The sequence below is a fragment of the Sylvia atricapilla genome, chromosome 3 (assembly GCF_009819655.1).
Source record: "Sylvia atricapilla isolate bSylAtr1 chromosome 3, bSylAtr1.pri, whole genome shotgun sequence".
Taxonomy (NCBI): domain Eukaryota; kingdom Metazoa; phylum Chordata; class Aves; order Passeriformes; family Sylviidae; genus Sylvia; species Sylvia atricapilla.
This window is the reverse complement of record NC_089142.1, coordinates 21,488,696-21,509,440: the sequence shown is the minus strand read 5'-3', so window position 1 is coordinate 21,509,440 and position 20,745 is coordinate 21,488,696. Positions and strand designations below refer to the sequence as shown.

General features: G+C 34.3%; 1 protein-coding gene across 1 annotated transcript in view; it reads left to right on the top strand.

The window, feature by feature from the left end:
- CSMD1 (CUB and Sushi multiple domains 1) overlaps positions 1 to 20,745 on the top strand; it is a 240,209-nt gene that overhangs the window by 169,054 nt on the left and 50,410 nt on the right. The window contains exons 34-38 of the mRNA XM_066314261.1: positions 989 to 1,174; positions 9,851 to 10,045; positions 12,429 to 12,602; positions 19,691 to 19,864; positions 20,156 to 20,329. Coding sequence (XP_066170358.1) covers positions 989 to 1,174; positions 9,851 to 10,045; positions 12,429 to 12,602; positions 19,691 to 19,864; positions 20,156 to 20,329 — 903 coding nt within the window. The remainder of the gene's footprint in view (positions 1 to 988; positions 1,175 to 9,850; positions 10,046 to 12,428; positions 12,603 to 19,690; positions 19,865 to 20,155; positions 20,330 to 20,745) is intronic.

Below are 20,745 nucleotides of genomic sequence, written 5' to 3'. Positions count from 1 at the left end.
AAAAAATTGTCAAAAGCAAGGGACCTGAGAAGTCAGATGATAGAAGGCAATCTTGTTTGGGAGATCTTTCCTAAAAGTGACTGAAAACTTTTTCTAATTTTACTCTGCCTGAAAATTTGATATTATGGGATACTTTTAAAGGAACTCTGGCTAAATAAAGGAATATAAAAGCCTAGAAAACCACCCTAGATGCTACTCAAACTTCACTAAGTTGACAGCAAATTAAACTTTATGACCTTGAAAGAAACACTGTTTATTTGGAGTTAAATTCAGAAGGAGAAAGAAAAAAGTGAAAACAATTCAGTAAATAATTTCCTTCATGATGTAGAAAATTGATAAGCCTAAATACACATAATATTTAAAATTCTGAAATAAATTAGTTAAATATGTAAATAAAGTTTAAAATATCAGAATAATGTCCTTAAGTGGAACACTTCCCTGTCTAGTCATATATTTGGTTTCTTTTCTCATCAGACAAAGAATGTTAAATTGAATTCTTTAACAACATAATTCTAAATGCATAGAAGAAACAAGCTTTAAATATATGAACAAACTATGATGAAGTAGTGCAGGGTTGAAAGAAAGCCTGAGAGAGTGGAGCAGACTACTAAAAAGCATTTTAGAGTTTTTTGGGTCATTGCTTCTTGGACCAAATCTCTTTGGACACTTCCAATTTTTTTCTGTAGCAAATAAACCAGTGCCCTTAGCCTGTGTTGAAAATTCTCTCTCTGAAATGATAATATTGAAATAAAAAATTATTTATAAAATGTTTCTCTATATTAGATGCACTTCTAATTTTTTGTCATTGTTTTAAATACTGTTAAATTTATCAGAATGTTGCAAATTTGATGAAAAATTAATTTCAATTGTTATAAATGAGATATGTCAAAATTACTAATCCATGTTTATTACTTCAGTAGTGTGACAATATTTTAAAGATATGTATGATAAAATTCCAATTCTTCATATTTTTTTGCTTTCTTTTCAGCTGTATCTTGTGGCATTCCTGAGTCCCCTGGGAATGGTTCAGTTATAGGTAATGAATTCACTTTGGGCAGTAGATTGATATATGAATGTAATGAGGGCTTCAAGCTAGAATCTACTCAACAAGCAACAGCAGTGTGTCAAGAAGATGGATTATGGAGCAACAAAGGGAGGCCACCTGTTTGTAAATGTAAGTGGGCATGTATTTCTCAGTAATATTTCCCCAGAACTTTCTCAAGAAATTCTTCACTGCTGATGTTTAGGTTTTACATATACATATGCCCTGAAGTGGTCATTCAGGAATGCATCATAATTTGTCATGTAGTAAAGTAGAAGAGGCGTATAAATTTGTTTAATTAAAAAACTTTTTTTTTAGCTTTTTCAAAACATCTGAATTTAAATTATTAGATAATTGAATTTCCTGTATATTTTCTTATTATGAATAATTTGCCCTTCACAATGGTAAGTTACAATCACCAATTGTAATTTCTTTTCCAAGATAGCTTCTAAAGTAATAAAAGAAAAAAATTGTTTCCTAAAATATTGGTGTAGATAATTAAGCTGGATAAGAGTCCTTCCGTCTTCATTTCTGGCTCCTGTCAGGAACAAGCCAATGTAGTGCAGACTCTACATGGTATAGCCTCTCATTTCCATTGGGTAGTCACTGCTTCTCTCTGTCCTGCATCAAAGCAATAATTACCTGAGCCTGACTTCAACATGACTTAAAATTCTCATTAGGACATAATCTCAAATTTAATAATTATTATAATACTATGTGTAAAAAACTTTGAGAGTTAATTTAGAATATGCTCAACAGCATATGTATGTGCCTTCCAGATTCTGATTTTGATAAGCACTTTAATTTTTCAAACAAGTAAAATTGAACTCATTTAAAAAGAAATAGTTAAATCAGGCACACACAAGAATTGTGAAGTTATGAATGATTGTAAATGAGTTTTCATTAATTTGAATTACTTAATAGCAAACAATTGTTAAAAATATTTTTGAAAGTTATTTGAGAGTATTTCTAGGCATCCTTGTCACATGGTCTTTTGACCTAATCTTGAACACCCTCCTGAATACTCTTTCACTAATTTACTTTCCCCTTTGTAGTTTTTCCTAGTACTTACGTAATCTGAAGCTGGTTTTCTGTAGTGTAAAGGTCTTGTTTCATTTTGTGTCTACAGTGGACAAATTCAAGTTACTTAATCCTTTTTTTTCCTCTTAAGGTGTTTGAAAACTGTTATTTTTTCAGTGTAGTGGGTTATCCTAGCTGAGCTTTCATACCTCACTCAGCTGTTCACTCCCTTTCCCTTTTTAACCAGACGGGAAAAAAAAGGATGAAAAATCTCGTGGATCAAGATAAAGACAAAGAGAGGATTCAACTTGGAAAAAGTTAATTTAATGTACTGACAATTAAAAAAAGGTAAAATAAAGGTTAAAAAAATCAAAACAATGCTTTCCTCCCTCTATTCCCAGGGTCGCCTTCATTCTGTTTGTTCTTTTCCTTATTCCAGCCAGTGCTAGGAATAAGGAATGGGAGTTGTGGTCAGTGTATCAAAGGCTTCTCTCTGCTTCTCCTTCCTCCTTGTACTTTTCCTCTGTTCCTGCATATATCTTCTTCATGAGCTATTGAACTTCAAGATAAACTTGCTCTAGTGTGGTTCCTCTGTCAGCTACAAATTCTTCAAGAAATAATATTCACCTGCTCCAGTGTGGGCTGCAGTATGGATATCTGCTCTAACATGGTCCTCTGCACTGGGCTGCAGCAAAACACCAGCTCTGGTGTCTGAAACTCCTCCCTCTTACATGACCTTGGTGTTCCCTCTGCTGTTTCTCACTCTTTTTGTTCCTGCCCTCTCTGTGCAGAGTTTTGCCCTTTCCTAAACGCAGTTTCCCAGTGGTGCTGCCATCATGGCTGCAGAGCTCAGCTGTGTTCTGCAGTGGCTCCTTTGGAACTGACTGTCCCCACCAGCCTCTCCTCACAAAGGCCACCCTGGAGCTGCTCACTCACCCCTGCCAACACCTTGACTCCTGAATCCAGTGTACTCAGTCACCTTTTCTGTAGACAAAACTACTTTATTGTGATTAATTCTCACTCTTCCTTCCTGCTTTTAGGACCAGTGATTCTTATTATTGTCCTCTGGACAATCTCCAATTGATCTTCACCTTTCTTGAAGGGCAGTACCTAAAACTGTACACAGCAATTCCACAGAGTACATAAAGAGGATTATTCAAAACCAACTGTGATCTCACAGACATGGTCTGAATTCAGAGCTGTGTATAGAGGGAAGGAAATGCTCCAGTGAATTGAAGTGAGCTTCCTTCTCAGAAAAAAAATTGCCAATGTACAAAGCACATATCTTGAATGATTAATCAGCAAAAATGTTTTTGGGTTTTTTTGTTTGTTTGTTTTTTGTTTTTTTTTTTTGTTTTTGTTTTTGTTTTTTTCCAAGGGAAGAGGCCAGATAAACTATCTGGGGATTAGATACACTAAATTAATAACACTGTATCTGCAGTGAACAAAACAAAACAAAAGCTTGTACTATTGAAATGGCCAAACTTAACCAGACAATGACTACCCTTTAAAACAAAGCTTAATTATTAACATTTAACACACCTTTCAACATTAAAAATGTTGTTTAGTATTTATAATAAACTAAAAGTTTCTTCTCTTCTTTGTCTTCTCTTTTGCTTTTCTAAAAACTTATTTTTTGAAAAAGAATGCAATTACTTCTAAATCTAGGCATGATAAATTAAAGTGCTAGTGATGTACATGACAATTTAAAATCAATATTTTCAGAATTGATTGCTATTCAGAGGCAGGCATGCCTTACCCAAGATTTCTTGCAAAGTGCAGAAGAGCTTAGACAATCTGCATAACAACTTGTTTTTTTCAGTATCGCTGCTGTAAGAATTGATGTATTTAGTCTCCAGGAACAGAAACATCTCTAACTTGATGAGAAGCAAAGCACATAATAGAAAGATAAATGGTAAATAAATAAGTCTGGGTTTTTTTTTTTCTGGCTATTAAAATAAAGTTTAAAATCAGGGCAGTTTGTTTTGCAAAGCACCTCTGATATCATGCCTGAGGCAGAGGTTTGAAATGCCTTTCTTTTCATTAAAACTATTTACATCAGATTTGAAGCATGAAAAATGTAATTCGTGATGGTCATAGACCAAGACACAGATGGATCAGATGGATCATGGATATTAGGCTATTGAATTTAATTACAGAAAAATACAGAGCAACAGATATCTACTAAGAAAGCTTAACTGAATAACAAATATCTTGCTTCAGTTATTCTGCATAGAGATCCCCAGAACATGATGAAAGGAAGAGATTTCTCTTCTGCTTTCCCATACAATCACAGAATCAGAGAATAGATTGGGTTGGAAGGAACAATAAAGATCATCTAGTTCCAACTTCCCCCTTCCCCTACCTTCCACTAGACCAGATTGCTTATGGCCTCATCTAAGCTGTCTTTGAAGACTTCCAAGAATGGGACGTTCCTAGCTTCTCTAGGAAACCTGTTCCAGTGCTTCACCACCCTCATAGTGAAGAATTTCTAATCTAAACTCACTCTCTTTAAATTTGAAACCATTACTCCTTTTCCCATCACTACATGCTCTTGTTAAAAATCTCTCTAGCTCTCTTGTAGCCCTTTTTAGGCACTGCAAGGCTGCTCTAAGGTCTCCCAGAAGCCCACTTTTCTCCAGGCTGAATAATACCAACTCCCTCAGCCTGTCATCATCAGAGGCACTCCAGCCCATTGATCATCTTTTTAGCCTTCTCTGGATTCACTCCTACAGGTCCACATCCTTCTTTTGTTGGGGGCCCTAGAGCTGGACACAGTATTCCATGTGGGGGTCTCATGAGAGCAGCATAGAGGGGTAAAATCACTTCTCTCAACCCACTGGTCACTCTTCTTTCAATGTAGCCCAGAATATGGCTGGCCTTCTGCACTGCAGGTGCGTATTGCTGGCTCATGTCAAACTTCTTATCAACCAATACCCCAAATCCTTCTCCTCAGGGCTGCTCTCAATTTATTCTGTGCCCAGCATGTACTTGTGTTTCAGAATGCCCTGACCCTTGGGCAGGAACTTGCACTTGGCCTTTTTGAACTTCACAAGGTTCACCTTTATCCATTGATTTGTCTACCTGTCAAATCCATGTCTCTCTAGCCTTTGCTCTTACTGCTTTCCTTTTAATAGAAATATGTGGATACATAACCCAGGATATTGAATTTATGATCCATTCTTCTACCATTTTAATTGGCTGAGATAATCCCTACAACTGCATAACTTTTTTTCTCTTTTTCACTATTCCTTTAATACATTTATTCAAAGATTTAAATCAGGTTCTTGACTGGTTTATGCTAATTAGTCTAACGTCAAATATTTTAAAGAACAGCTAATGGCACTTTTCCATAATCTTCATATTGCAGATTTCACTGTAAATGGTTTTTTGAAGGTATGGTGTACCAAGCTGTAACAGTGATGGTTCAGACATTTTTTTTTTTCCCTAGGAACTAATTGAAAAATAATTATAAATTTTATAATTTATAATTTATAAATTAACCTTTTTCATAATTTTCAACATGTTTGGAAAATACTTCATTTTAGAACCAAGAATCATAAGTAGTTCTGGAATAAAACACTAGTTGCAATATAAATGCAAAACCAAATTTGCTAAGATAAACAGGCAAAGATTCGCACACAAATCATCATAGATATTGTGTTGGTGGGTTTTATTTGCTAAGACATTTGGAACAACATACCCATTTTCTTTAACAACTTCTAAGCTCAGTAAGTACTTTTTTGAGGTATTTTGTCAGCATTTGATATGTAACATGGAATATTTATTCAATGAACTGTAGTAGAACAGTTCATACATTTAGCAATTTTCAATTAGTCCAGATACATTAGATTAATAACATATTGGCTTGATATAGCTGACTGGATTGACTGACTGATGATGATTACCACATGATCCTTTTGTTTATCTGTTTTGAGGCTTTGAAGCCTTTCCCGTTTGAATATATCTACCAACACAAACAGTTTAATTTTTTTTTCCTTTCTATCAGAATAATGAGACTATCAGCTTGCTCAAGTGACCCTACTTCATTCTTAGGTCTTTTTTCATAGATTCTGTGATGTATGGGATTACTTGATTTCCTACTCTCTTCTAATTCTACTAATACTTGTGAATTTAAACCACACTGTATCTCAGATATAATGTATGACTTCACCTTAATGTTGCTCTTATTTTTAAGCTAATACTGAAGTTATTCAAAAGGTTATATTTGAAAAATGTAGGTCACATTACTGCATTAAGTTCACCAGAAGCCCTTTCCCCTTTTTCCCTGGTGTTTAACTACCAGCTGAAGAATGGCAATCAAGTGTCATGTGCTCCTTGAGAATAATAATAGCAAGTATTGCTAAGTTCCATCATGAACATTGTACTTTTTTTCTTCGAAAAAGATAATTGCACTCAGAGCCGCAATATTCAAGATATTCTTGACGAGCAACCTTCAGATGTTTTTCAACACTTCCCTGTTAATCATGGAGAGTATCTTTCTGAACTAGCTCCCTTAGGCCCTGTTCCATAAAGTTGTCATCCAGTTTTTTTTAGGAATCTTCTGGGCTAGGTTGTAGCAGCTGTGTTGTTCTACCAAGTAATTTCTGGAAGCTGAAGCCCCCATAAGGACAAGAGCAGTTGACTCGGAAGCTTCCCTTAGTTGCTCAAAGAATAATTTGTTGGCATCATCTTCTTAGCTGTAGGTCTACAGTAGGCTCCCACAATGACATTCATATGATTTATTTCCCTTGATTGTTATCCAGAAACTCAACTGAGCCATTGCCAGCTGACAGCTCCATATATTCTACCCCTTCTATTACATCAATGCCACTCCCTCAACACATGTTGCCTTTTCTGCGCTGCCTATCCCTCCTAAAGAGCCTGTAACCCTCCAAGAGTGCACTCCAGTCACAGGACACACCACACCATCGCTCATCACTGGCAAGGCTGGTGTTTTCCCTTTCCTCTTTCCAAACTACTGTAAAGTTCTGTCAGTGAGCCCCACTAGCTCTCGTGCTAGTACTCTTTTTTTCCCCTCCAAGAAAGGTGCATCCTGTTAGGTGTCAGTAGACCAAGTGTTAGGTAGATCAACAACCCCCAAATTTTTCCACTTACACCAGCTTCAAAGCCACATGTTGACCTGACAGATCTGCCTATTTGGGCTTTATAACAACTCTTTTTTATGGTAGTTATATGTCATTATGAATTCCCTGCTTTTGAGTCTATTCAGAATTATCAATATATGGAGATTGTCATGTCATTAAATAATCATGATTTCAAATTATAATTATGTTTTCTGACCTGTATTTTATGTAAATCAATATTATTCCTGCATTTTTGTATAAAAATGGCTGGAGAAGTAAGAGAACATCTTCACATCTGCAAGAAGTTGATAATCCATTACAGAATTTCACCTATATAAATGAGAATTTAAATAGTGCCCAGACCATGATTTCCAAGAGACTGACCATAAGAGGAAAATTTTTGCACTCATTCACAAATCATGTGCACAAAATCAAGCATCTATTAATAGTCACTTTTTTGTTTCTTGAAGGATTTTAATAAATCAAAGTCAGTCCCTGTAAAATTAAAATTTTTCATGCAGCAGGTTTAGTTGATTACATCAACACAGCCTAGAAATATATTCTGTATTGAGGAACATCTTGAATTGGAAATCGTACATTTATGCATTAGAATCCAATAGTTGTTTGTAAAGTGGCTTGCAAATCTAAGTGTATCTATAGATAAAAAATAAATTGCCTTCTGACCTCAGTATGTAGAGGTAACATGTATGCAGCTTATTTGCATATTCTGAAATAGCTGAGCCTATCTGGAAATGTCCTATGGTTAAGACAAAAGTTTTTGCTGTTGAACTAAATAAAAAGGTTGCTTTCATATTTGAAAGAACCGATAAAGCTATAGCTAGGAAAGAGGAGTGAGAAAAAGTTAGTTGATAGGCATTAAGTTCCTATTCAGAATATGTTTTGTTTTCTGAAAGACTTATATGATTTTCACTACAAAATGTTGAGTAGAGTGCTTCAACATGCATATTTTATTTAACAACAAGTACAGAAAAATGTTTCTTGGTTGATAGTTCATAATCTTTCCATAGCTATGAAACATGGTTTAGTATCAATACCAAAATAAATTAAATTAGGAGTTAGGTAATCCTCTAGTAACCTGGGGTGCCATTCTTCAGCAGTTTTAATAAAAAATATTGTTTTAAAGACCGACATGAAGACCTATTAAGTTTCAAAGTGATTGTACACTGAAAATCTTTCCTAAGATATACTAAAAAATTCTAAGAAAATATTCTACAATTTCAACTCAATATAACATTTTAATCTGTCATTTGGAAGTTCTTCAAATTATTTCTCCTTTATAAATACTTATACATCTTCATAGATATGGTGTTCAGTTCTGATTTTCTGGATGCCAAATTTTACCATGGGTATAACTCTTGGAAAATGTAGATGTATAATTATAGCATTAACATCTAAATTTTTACAGGAATTTTCATTCTGTCACTTTCATTTTAGTTCAATGATTGCCTGAACTAGTCTCTTCCATCACTCATTCATAGTTGTGATAAAAGTTCTTGGTACTTCTCAAACAGTGTCAAGTCTACAGAATATAAATAAATATTTATTTAAGTACTTATTTTGCCAGCTTTTTAGTCTTTTTCCTGGTGGAATGGTATGAATTTATTGGAGCATAAATGAGAACCAGACTCTTCTTTTTATTTCTTCATTTGGGATTTTTACATATTTCCTCCTAATGCTTTTGTCTTCCACTGAGCAACACATAAAAAAACTAAATTTCTATGACTTGTTGTTGTTGTTGGTTGGTTGGTTGGTTGGTTGATTTTCCTTTGAAAGTATAGCTTTTTTCAACTGTTTCTGGGGTAGTTGTTTTTTTCTAAAGTATTCACTTAGTGAATCTCACTTAGTGACATAAACAGTCAGTAATTCACCCAAACTTTTTCTATAGTAGGGAAATTCTGAATAACATGGTAAGAGATAAGAAATATAACTATTTTGAATAGTCATAAATATTTTCATAATGCTAGTCTAGAGTCATAGGTACAGTAAGATAGAATTAATTTCAATATCATAAATATTGTTAGCATTCTGTGGACTTAAATTGCAGAGCATGGAATTGAAGCTGAAAAAAGAACATAAACTATACTTGTCTATTAACTGTGCAGTTAATACTTGTGTATTATTGCGCAGTTACTTTTCTAGTAACTGCATTCTCTTGCAAAACATGAAATACTAAAAACAACAGAACTGAAATAATGCTAAAAATCTTCCTAAATATCATGATTTTTTTAAGTCTTCTAAACTGGAATGAAATAATTTTCCTATATACCCACAATATACAGTTTTATATTAACCAGCATTTCTGTGTGTGCTAGCAGCTTTTATGGCAACCTATATTAAGAACTTCAAGCTTTGTAAAAATTACATAACAATATTTGCTTTCTCTTTTACATCCACCATAGCCTGTGATGTGTTTTCTCTGAAATCGTTGAATAAATCTCATTAGAGAATATAACTGTACGTGATGGTTCCACTATATCGACTAAATGAAAATATACTACAAACTCCAGTTTAATTTGCAATACTCACTGCATGAAAATTATTTTTCTTAGAAGTTGCATTTCCAAAATGACTATGTTAATCTATGTCTTAGATTGTGAAACATCTGCCAGTAAGCCAAGACATACACCCATAAAGAAATTTAAGGGCAGAATTCTAATATGTACATATACTTTCTTCACAGCTGTAACCTGCCCCAGCATAGAGACTCTTCTGTCAGAGCATGTTGTCTGGAGACTGATTTCTGGGTCCCTGAATGAATATGGAGCTCAAGTCATGCTCAGCTGCAGTCCTGGATATTATTTATTGGGTCGTAGACTCATACAGTGCAGGACTAATGGAACCTGGAGCATAGGCAATGAAAGGCCAGCTTGTAAGGGTAAGGAACATACTTGTTTACAGAATATCCTATGCTTTTTAATACATACATTTTCTTTTAGAAATAAAGGAGTTTACCTTCACATTCCAAAAAGTAAGTGTGAAATTTTCATTAACTTGAAATTAATTTATTCCAACTCCTTAGGTGTTAAGTACAATATGTTTCATACAAGAGCCAATGAAGTAGCATCAATAATCAAATCTGTATTTATTCTACTAGGTGATGCATAAGTATGAAGAAAATGCTAGTAGAGAATGTTATTACTTTAGAAGATTCCAGATTAGAGTTAGGTTAGAAGATTATATTGTTTTGACTTCTTGGGTGAAGCATTAAAACTGTACAGTTGGAGAAACATTCATATCAGTTTTTATAGTGTCTTCATACAAAAATGCCATAAATTACGTCATCCCTGACTTTAGGTGTTTAAAGTTTTACAGAACCTTAGCAATCTCAGTGGAATTACACAGATTTCGAGGGTTACAGTGCCGAAGTCTTAATAAATTTCTCCAAAACATAACTTTTTAATTTATAATACGTTATTTTTTAAATTCTGTTAACTGCAATTGTGTCCCTTTATTTTTGTGCACACAGACTAAGAAATGTAGTTTTGACATGCTGCCTTATGCGCAGCGACTGTTCAGCTGCTGACAAGTCTTTGAAAAGATAGTTCTTGCCTACCCACTACAATTGCAGATATTTTATGTGAGTAGAAAATAGGGTGATCCACATCAGATGCAGTTAACCAAAATAAAAGTATTTGCTAGAGAAACATAAGGAGCGGCTGATTGAAGAAATATTAGTTAAATAAGAAAGGTACATTATTTCTCCCTCTGCTAGAAGAATAATTAGTATTTAATTATAGCAAACTTCATCTCCCAAGAGACATTCAGTAATACTTCTATTGAATATGGATCATTAGGATCCAGAAACACACTGCGCAGTATTTTTGTGGATTCTACAGTTTGCTTTCTCTATGTCATTCAAATGCTAAGGCTAAATTACACATATAAATACATATTCTAGTTGTTTAATTTTTGAAGCAGTAGCTAATTGAAACAGTAACGATAAAGAGTTTAGATTATATTTACCAATGTCTAATTGTCCGTGGTATCTCTAAAGAAATTGCAAAACTTCAAATTAGAGGTCATTCTGGATTAAGAGAAATTTTATTTAGTAAGTTTTTTTTTAAAAAATACGCTATACATACACCTAAAAATCATTATATAGTTCATTATCCATTTAGTATATGTATTTTTAACTGTAGTCTCTTTAATTCAAGCCAATAAAGCATTTGCAATATGTTTAGAACAGTTCATTCTATTGAGTCAAACTCTAAATAGAGTTTGATTTTTTAAACAGAAATGTAATTAATATTCAGCATTAAAATTAGAAATTATAATGTTAGGCTAATCTACAAATTACATTAATGTAACTTGATCATTGTCAAAATGAGTCTTACTCATCTCTGGGCACACTATGTACATAAGAAACTATGATCATATATTTTCTGATTATGACTGAGTTAGTTGACTTTACTTGACTTTATCCAAATTCTAGCCAATTCCATTTTGTTTTCTATAGCGAACACTTTAAAATATATGAGTGAGGCCTTGAGATTTCAAATAAGAAATTTAGTTGTGATCAAGATGCTATTGACAGTAAACATATGATTTGTACTAACATAAAGACAGCTGAAGCTCTTGAAGACATTGGTCTGCATCTTAAATTGCAATACATTTTGATATACTTTTCTAGAAACAAAAGAAATGACAGATGGTTTTAATTAAATTAGAGTTTGATACATTCTTGAAAGACAATTTTTCATGTGGTGTGCAATAGCTTTGCGTTGCAGCTGATGTCACAAAGTTTTTGTGGTAATTGGCCAAATCTAGTCTTTAGCAAGACCAGATGATTTATTGTTTTAGCAAGCAAACTATCATCTATGCTATATGCTTATGAATAGTGGTGGGAAATAAAAAAAAAAAAAAGACAGTTTATAACAATTCAGAATAATAAATGTTAAAATTATTTATAGCACCTTTAAACTGACACAACACTTAAAATAGTAGCCATGTATATATATATAAACGGAATGTAGCCACAACATTTGTGGGAATTCATGTAATTCTCTGGTTTAAGAACTAGAAATATGGACTGGCTGCTGTCAAGATATGCAGGTATCGCAAAGAATTTTTAGATTTAGAACTTATGTTGCCAAATCACGCATAATTTTAAGCCTTTTCTTTGGAATACAACTCTTATATTTATTCCTATTACACTTACTTTTTAAGAAAACATGAGGTGATATACTGTCTTCCAGTCAAAAAATATAAAAATATTTTCATGTTTCAGTATGTTCTGTTTCTTCTGGGTTTTTTCATAGTTATCTCCTGTGGCGGTCTTCCATCTCCACCAAATGGAAATAAAATTGGAACCTTAACAGTGTATGGAGCTACTGCAATATTCACTTGTAACACAGGATACACATTAGTTGGTTCTCATGTGAGAGAGTGCTTGTCAAATGGCCTCTGGAGCGGTACTGAAACCCAGTGCCTAGGTAAGACCCCAAATTTCTGTTCTTTGTTTTGTTTTGTCTGAATCAGTATCAAGAACTGTAATTCAGCTCTTGTCAACCAATATTTTTGAATCAATGAAAAATAAAGGTACCTTAAATATGGAAATATTGTGTATTTAATATGATTTTGTGCTATTCTACTAGCATATATAATTTCTTTAGAAATTACTTTTTATCTTGTTGTAATGCTTTTCAAACCAGTATGATTTTTAAGTGACTTAAATATTCACTCACATTCACAGTGTTTTTCTTTGTGGAGCAGGGTGTGTGATGAAACTAAGCTTCAAGATAAACTTCAATTATGACTATTCCTGGTGCATTCCAAATACAATTGAGCATTCAGCATATTGACCATTCAGTCAGGGGAAGCAGACAAGAGGCAGTCAAAAGTGAAGAAAAACCAAGACTCTTTCAAACCCTAAGATTTATATAGTTTATATTTATAAACTATATAAATTCTCACCCCAATTCTTGCTCTCTTCAGATCCACTTGTATTGGTTCACACTCCTAAAACAGGCATAAGAAAAACTTTCTCTTTTTGAGTAACATTTGAGGCTCAGCAGTGGGTTTATTCTTGGCTGTGACCAGGATATTTATTCATGGAATCTGTTATTTGCTTTGTCTACCCTAATTTTGCAGAGTTTCTTCTTGCCTTGTAGTTGAATGTAGTTTGTTGCTATTAGGAAAGGAGGAATTTCTGCTTTCCTCTTCAGAGTTCAACCTCACATGGAAGGCGTTTTTCTTCTCTGCTGCTTCACTATGTAATTTTAGCAGGACACAAAGTGTTCCATGCTTATCTTTATATTCGGGTATACATGGGAATGTCCAAACACCTCTTCTGGGTGGTGGAGGAGTTTTACAGTGGATCTCTTGCAATACTGTGGATCATGTGCTGTCCCCTGGTGGAAGGCCTCAGAAATGAGTGGGACAGAAATGACCTGTCTGCTGGACCCAGACAGAGCTGATTTTTAGTACAGCTGCTGAGTTGGCTTTCCCCATGGATACATTCTTCTCTGCAGGCTTGTTTACTTCTTAGACCTGAGATAATTGGGCAATAGAATCACCTTTATCTTATCTCAAACTCTTTTCAAGTGGCTTAACTATATGTCCTGATTTCCAGAATTTTGCAGAGGTTTATCTGGTATGGGGGGAGGTTTGGTGACTGCACATGAGCAGTGGCATCTTTATACAGCTTGCTATAGTGGGCAAAATCCTACAGTGATCTTACCAATGTTTGAACCATTAACCATTAACATCTCAATTTCTTGCAGATACTAAGTTGCAGCAGAAGGAAAAATTAAGACAGAATATTATCAGAAAAAAAGTAGCACAGAATCATGTCATTCAGATCAGGAGTAAGATTTCATAGCCATTCATTATGAATTCCTGATTGACTCCTTCATTTTGCAACAGGAATGTTTGTAGTTCCATTTTTTGAATATAATTTTATGGTATGTGGACTCTTAAGACACTGAGTGATCAAAAATAGTGACTATTGTCTCATAAAACTAACCTAATTTCTGAATGTCAGTTCATTTATTAGTGACTTTCCAGCAAGACGTAGTTGTTTCTGGCAAATTTTAGGAAAATTAAGAACATATCTCCGGCTTGATATATTTTAACACTTTCTTGTTAAATTTGAAGTATGCTGTATAAGGAAAGATGTCATTTTGATGCAGGAAATAAGCGTAGAATAGCATAAGCATAGGATACAGGCATAAGTAGAGTACACCGCTTTTGATATTTAGAGCAATAAAGAAGTAAAATGAACTTTCCTTACCTAGAAAAAAATTGCACTGAGTGCTGCTTAGGGGAATGATGATTCAGCATTACTTTTTCACATATTTAAGCTCATCAGCTCCACAGTGGAAGTGTACAGAAGGTTTGTATCTAAAAACACCTCAGACATCTTTTGGTCTCGGGTTATATCCCTGGATGACTGACATTTAAATACATTAGAACTGTGGAGATCCAACAGCCCAAAACTTGCATGTGTAAGAGTGTTTTTTCCACAGCCCTTTCTTCTGTTCCAAACAGGCAAACCCTATTGCAAAAAAAGAGCATGATTATCCCTGTAGGTTTTTCCAGTGTGTTACACCATGCATCACCAGGGTATTACCTGACAACTGCTTGTAATGAATTCAAGCATAACAATATGAATTAGTATTAATTCATTTTAAATAACCTGACATACTACTTCATAATCTGATCAATAATGACAGTATTCAGTACTTATGTGCTACTTTTCTTTTTTGAAAGGCTATATGCAGGATAATTTGGCTGCCAACATATGCAAACTCAACAATACACAAGTCTCAATGGATTCTGTTTGTATTATAAATCACTCTTGCTCATGAAAGGCTGGAAAAGAGTTTCTTTTCTATTCTGGCTATTGAGAATTAACATTTACACTGAACCTCCCGGAAGATTAACTGTCTATTGTAGTCATGAGTTTAGATTCAAATAGTGTAGAGATGGAGAAGAATTTTCAGTACAGGACTTACATATACCTATATATATATTTAACAATCTATACTTTATATATGTAGAGAACAATACCACATTATTCTGAAAGTCAGTTTAGAAATGATACCTAGTGAATCCTTCAACCCTTTGGGAAAAAGTTAATAAGTTTATTAAAGCTCATATTTAGGAAAGACTGTCTATGCAGCTTTAACTTCATTTATATGAAGTCATCCTTTTCTTCTCCAGGAGTAATATGGTGCTGGATTTTGACAAATTCAGTTTTTTACAAATGCCCATTGAAATTGGTATTAATTATTATTATCTCCTTATAGCTAATAACTATTGATTTTTTCCCCACCTGACTATTCTGCATTTTAAATTATTTTTACAGATCTATTCCTACTTGTGATGAACACAGGACCTCTTGCAGGACCTATTACTGTAGTAAAAGCACTGTTTGCTTTATGATACTTCCCAATTCTTTTTCTAAAAAGTTAGATGAACTTTAGCTCCTATTTGATTGATTTCATTGTTGAATGAAGCCTTATGCTTAGAACTGTTAGATGCATGGATCTACCTCATCAGGTTAAAAAGATAACATTCAGAGATAGCAGGTTAATCACTACTCTGTGTTTGCTATTTCAAATTCAGACAGGCTCTGTAGTACTAAAAACAGTACAAACATTTGAGTGTAAAAGTCTAAATTTGAGTTACTCCATGCATGCTGCAGAAAATTTTATTTCTAAGCCCCTTCCTGTCTCTCTTACACTCTTTCACAAAAGGTGTATTAATACCATGTTCTTCAGATACTTAATTAAGATGCAATTAAGAATACAATCCAAGGTCAATGGAACTATGTAGGCTCCTCCAGAGAGCAATTCAGGAAAGGTAAATTCTTAAATTTTAAGCCTAGATGATGCGAATACTGCTAGTTGAATATTCCTAAATTTCAAGGCCAACATGCTCCAAATTTATTTCAGAGGTGCTTTTAAGACTTACCTGAAGCCTATGAAAATCAGAAGGCAAACACCCAGGGAGCTCTGAACGAACCTTTCCATTTCAAAGGAATTATAATGAGTTAGAGATGCTTTTTATCTACACTGTACCTACATGAATATAATTTTCAAGACACCTATAAATGGAAATAGAAATTACTTTATATTACTCACTGATATATGTAGAATAAATTGATGATTTCAGGTTAAATGAGTACACTAATTTCTGTATCTTAGGAAAGGGTTTGTCAATTCCTAATTATTTGTCACTAAAGAGAGCTAAAATCACGGACTGTAGTTAATGAGTCTAAAGCTGAATATAAGACCTAAGTCTTCAGTTTTTTAGGATTACATGTATTTTTTTTATTAGTTGTACAAGCATAAATACGAATTGTTAGGCAAGATTTCTTTCAACTTCACACACTTACTCACATCATTGAAAATATGTCTCTTTCCCTTTTTTCCTTCCAAGAATATTTGCAGCTATGTCACAAAACCTATGTGTTTTTATGCATGCTTTGTGTGTATGGCTGACCATAGGGCATACAGGGCATAGGGAAGAAATTGGAAGAAATAAATTGAAAGAATTTAACCTAGCTCTATTTAGCCTAACTCTAGCTGCAAAATCAGTGGCATTTAATTATGGATCAGTGTGTTTTCCTCACAAGATACTTTTCCCTATGTTTTTAGGTCTTTCAGGTGCAAAATTACATGTAAACAATTCAAGGACACATTTAAAATCAAAAGTTAAATGTAGTCTACTCCATTCAGTCTTTTAATTATATAATATATATAATGCCTTAGATTTATCAGTATGAAAATATGCTGCTGTGGACTTCAGTTATAAAAAAATATCTAATCCTTTAATTCATAACTCATGATAAATTGCAGTATAATATTATGATATTGGCTTATATTTGAAATTCTTATTAAAAAAAGAATAATTTATATCTTGCTTTCCAGGTGTTTTAGAATAAAACTGCTGAACCAACCTTGATGCATATGAACAATTTTCTAAATTCTTGAGGGCACGTTTTACTAAAAAATCCCTCACAGCCTTCCTATTTTCTTTAATTTTATTTCATGCCTAATTTTATTTGATGAGAAAATTACATATATTTTGTGTCATTGCAGTGCACTTTCAGTTCTTGATATGTTGGAATAGTTAATTTAAATGAGTCAAAAACCCCTGAAAAATCATTAAATGCAGTAGGTGGAATGATCAGTAAATGAAATTACTCAGGTAATAAGTCCAGCAACTTGTTAAATCCCCATTTAAGAGAAAGTGTATAATATTTCTCTTTATGCCAGGTGGCACATTTCATCTATCTTCTTGAAATTCCCTGTGGTACTGTGTTTGTCTTCTGTGCAGCTACTACTTTGCAATTATTCACTATTTAGATCCAGAAAATTTAAAAATACCTTAATATATTCCTTTCTATTTTACCTCACTCCCTGAAAAAAATACGGAGAAAATATTAGAAACTAATTTCTAGCATAGGGAAAATAAGATAATTTGGAACAGACAGGGTGGAACAATCAAAAGCCAGCCTTGATAATCTTACTGCCTTTCCCCGTGACTGTCTCATGAGATGTAGATTGCAGTGGTAGATTTATTTCACTTTGTAGTGTAGCAAAACTTTTGAAACAGTCTCCCCATGTATCCTGGTAGCCAAATTGAGAAGACAAGGACTGGACTGGGGACCTGAAAAAGGGGTGGTAAACTAATTGAGCCAGCAAAAATCTAAGGGTGTTGTTTTTTGATTGGAACTGTGACTAGGAGACAGTGGATCCTAGGATGAACACAAAGGCCCGAACTATTCAGGTTCTGTTAGTCACTTAGATAACAAATCGGGATGCAGCTGCAGCACATTTGAGGGTGACATGAAATGATGGGAAAACAGTTGATGGGTGGATTGTAGTACTGCTTGACAGAGGGACCTTTAGAATCTGGAGGAACGGGCCGACAGGAAGCTCATAAAGTTCAAGCAAGACAAATACAGAATCCTGCACTTTTCCTTGAATGATGCCATTTGTGAGTACTCTTGGAACTGACTGGGTAAAAACAAGCTTTACAGAAAGCACCCAGGTGATTGAATGGAGAGGCTGACTAAGAGTTAAAAGTGTGGCCTTGAAGTAAAAATATCACAGACTGGAGTGTATGAGTACCACTGTAGTCAGCAGGTCATGGTTATTATCTCCTCTTCAGCACTCATGTGGAAAATTGTGTGTAGTTTTTGTGTCCTCCACCATACAAGAAAGATATTGCAAAATGAAGCAAGTTCAGGGGAAGAACCCATTAAGGGGCCAGGGCCTGGAGTGTGTTTTAGACAAGGCTGCAATAGAGAGAAGGGTAAAAGGGATCATGTTACTAATTTGGACTGAGAACAATAAGATAAATTATTCCATGACATACTTCAAGGAGAAAAATATGTTTTCAGTGTCCTCTGCTGCCATATTCTCTGTTGTAAGGGGACAAGTAGCTGCATAACTAGTGAAAATCTTACATTCATCCTTTCTCCCACAAATTTGCAGAGTAATACCACAATGTCTTCTAAAGGCATCAGCAATCCTTCAGTTAGGATTTTTATAATAATCCTGTGCGAATGAAAAACCTAATCAAGTGGTGTATGTTTTATCCTTCTAGGGTTTGAAAGGAGCCATTAGGTGTGAATGAAATATAATGTCTAGCATAATAAAGGGGCTCTATTATAAAGGAGATTGAATCCTGAAGAGAAGTTACAAACAAGTTGCTGTTGATGGATACAGCCTGTGTGAAACAAAAGTAATCACACACACACAACCCATTGTAGCTGCAGTCTTGAGCCTAGGTCCCAGCCCTAACCTCTCAAAATGAGTATTTAGAATAGTTTCAGATGAAATTACTGCAGTTGTAATTAATCAGTGTTACCACAATAAACAAACAAACAAACAAAACCCCAAACAAACAAACAAAAAACCAACCTTTTTTCTCCTCCTTAATCAGTGAAGAGAAATAATTTTTTGCTCAGCAACTCTGTTTTCAAACAGAATGAAGAACCCAGAATGAATTAAATCATTACTTGGCCACCTCACTGCCAAGACTGCTATTATCCTGGAATAATGGATTTTGTAATGCTCTAACAGCAGCTGAAATGAGCAGGAAACAGTGCTGGCAGACATTCCTTCTTGTTCATGCCTTCTATGTGGAAAATGCTTATAAATTCATATTCATGTCAAAATCACCATGAGTTCTTCTTTATATTTCTTTATAATTTGGTCAGTATGGACAAAAATACCCTACTTCTTCTTTAATTTTGATGAAGTGCCTTAATAAGGTTGCCTTTTTTTCTCACAGAAGTGTGAGGTCTTTAACTCTCAAACCTACATTATTATTTCATAATAGAATTCTCATTTCTCTAATTCGTTATTTTCTTCTTAGAAGAAAGAAGTAGAAGAAATATCATCTGTGGGTTCTATACCTGAGAACTTTTTTCTACACAGTGCAGTAGTTGACTCTAAACATATTGTTTATTGAAAGGAAAGTTGAAATTTGGGGTTTTTTTCTTGTAAATTTTGGCAAGTGTTATCAAAATAGGTGGTTTTGATAAGTTATTCTTTTATTGTAGCTGGTCACTGTGGCTCTCCAGATCCAATTGTGAATGGTCATATTAGTGGAGATGGTTTCAGTTATCGCGACACTGTGGTCTACCAGTGTAACCCTGGCTTTCGACTTGTTGGTACATCTGTCAGAATTTGCCTACAGGACCACAAGTGGTCTGGACAAACTCCTGTTTGTGTCCGTAAGTACAATTAATTTTTTAAACATAATTGATTATTAACAATGGGTTGGCTGTTCAAAAGTATTTGGACTCACATCAGATATTTATTGGACCAATTGTCAATTACAAGGGTTGTTATGATCCAGTTTCTAACCTAGCACAGACTTGTTAATACTTTCAGTAACTGCTGTTTTCTGTTGTTTCAGAAACAGGATGGCATAGACACTGAAGGGGTTAGAATAGCAGGCTGCAACTGTGTAACTTGGTCTATCACTTTCTCTTTAGATGCTAACCTGCTTATTTTTCTAACAGCAATCACATGTGGACATCCTGGGAATCCAGGTCATGGAATGACTAATGGCAGTGAGTTCAACTTAAACGATGTGGTGAATTTTACCTGCAACACTGGATACTTACTTCAGGGTGCTTCTCGAGCACAGTGTCGAAGCAATGGGCAGTGGAGTAGTCCTTTACCCAACTGCCGAGGTGAGAGTTTTACCCTGCCAACAAATGTTTACATGATCATATTCAAAGTTGGAATTATTGGGGTTCATTTATGAATGTTAATAACAGTATTTATTTCCAAATACGTAAACCAAAAACAAATTGAAAAAGACTTAGTGTCTGGAAAGAATCTGATGGTTATGTCTGCTATGGAACATACAAAGAAATGGAACACAAAACATTTCTCCAGAAATGCAGTGGTTACTAAGCTTTTCTTGGGTATTTTTTCACTAGAAAAATGTTAAAACAGTATAAGTACTATGTGTTTTGTTCATTGTGTCTTGTCTTTTGTGGGCTAATGGAAATCTCAGGCAGCAAAGTCATTCTAAGGATACAACATTGGGACTAAAAATCACGTAATAATAACATAACTTTGACTATTGTACCTTTATTATCTC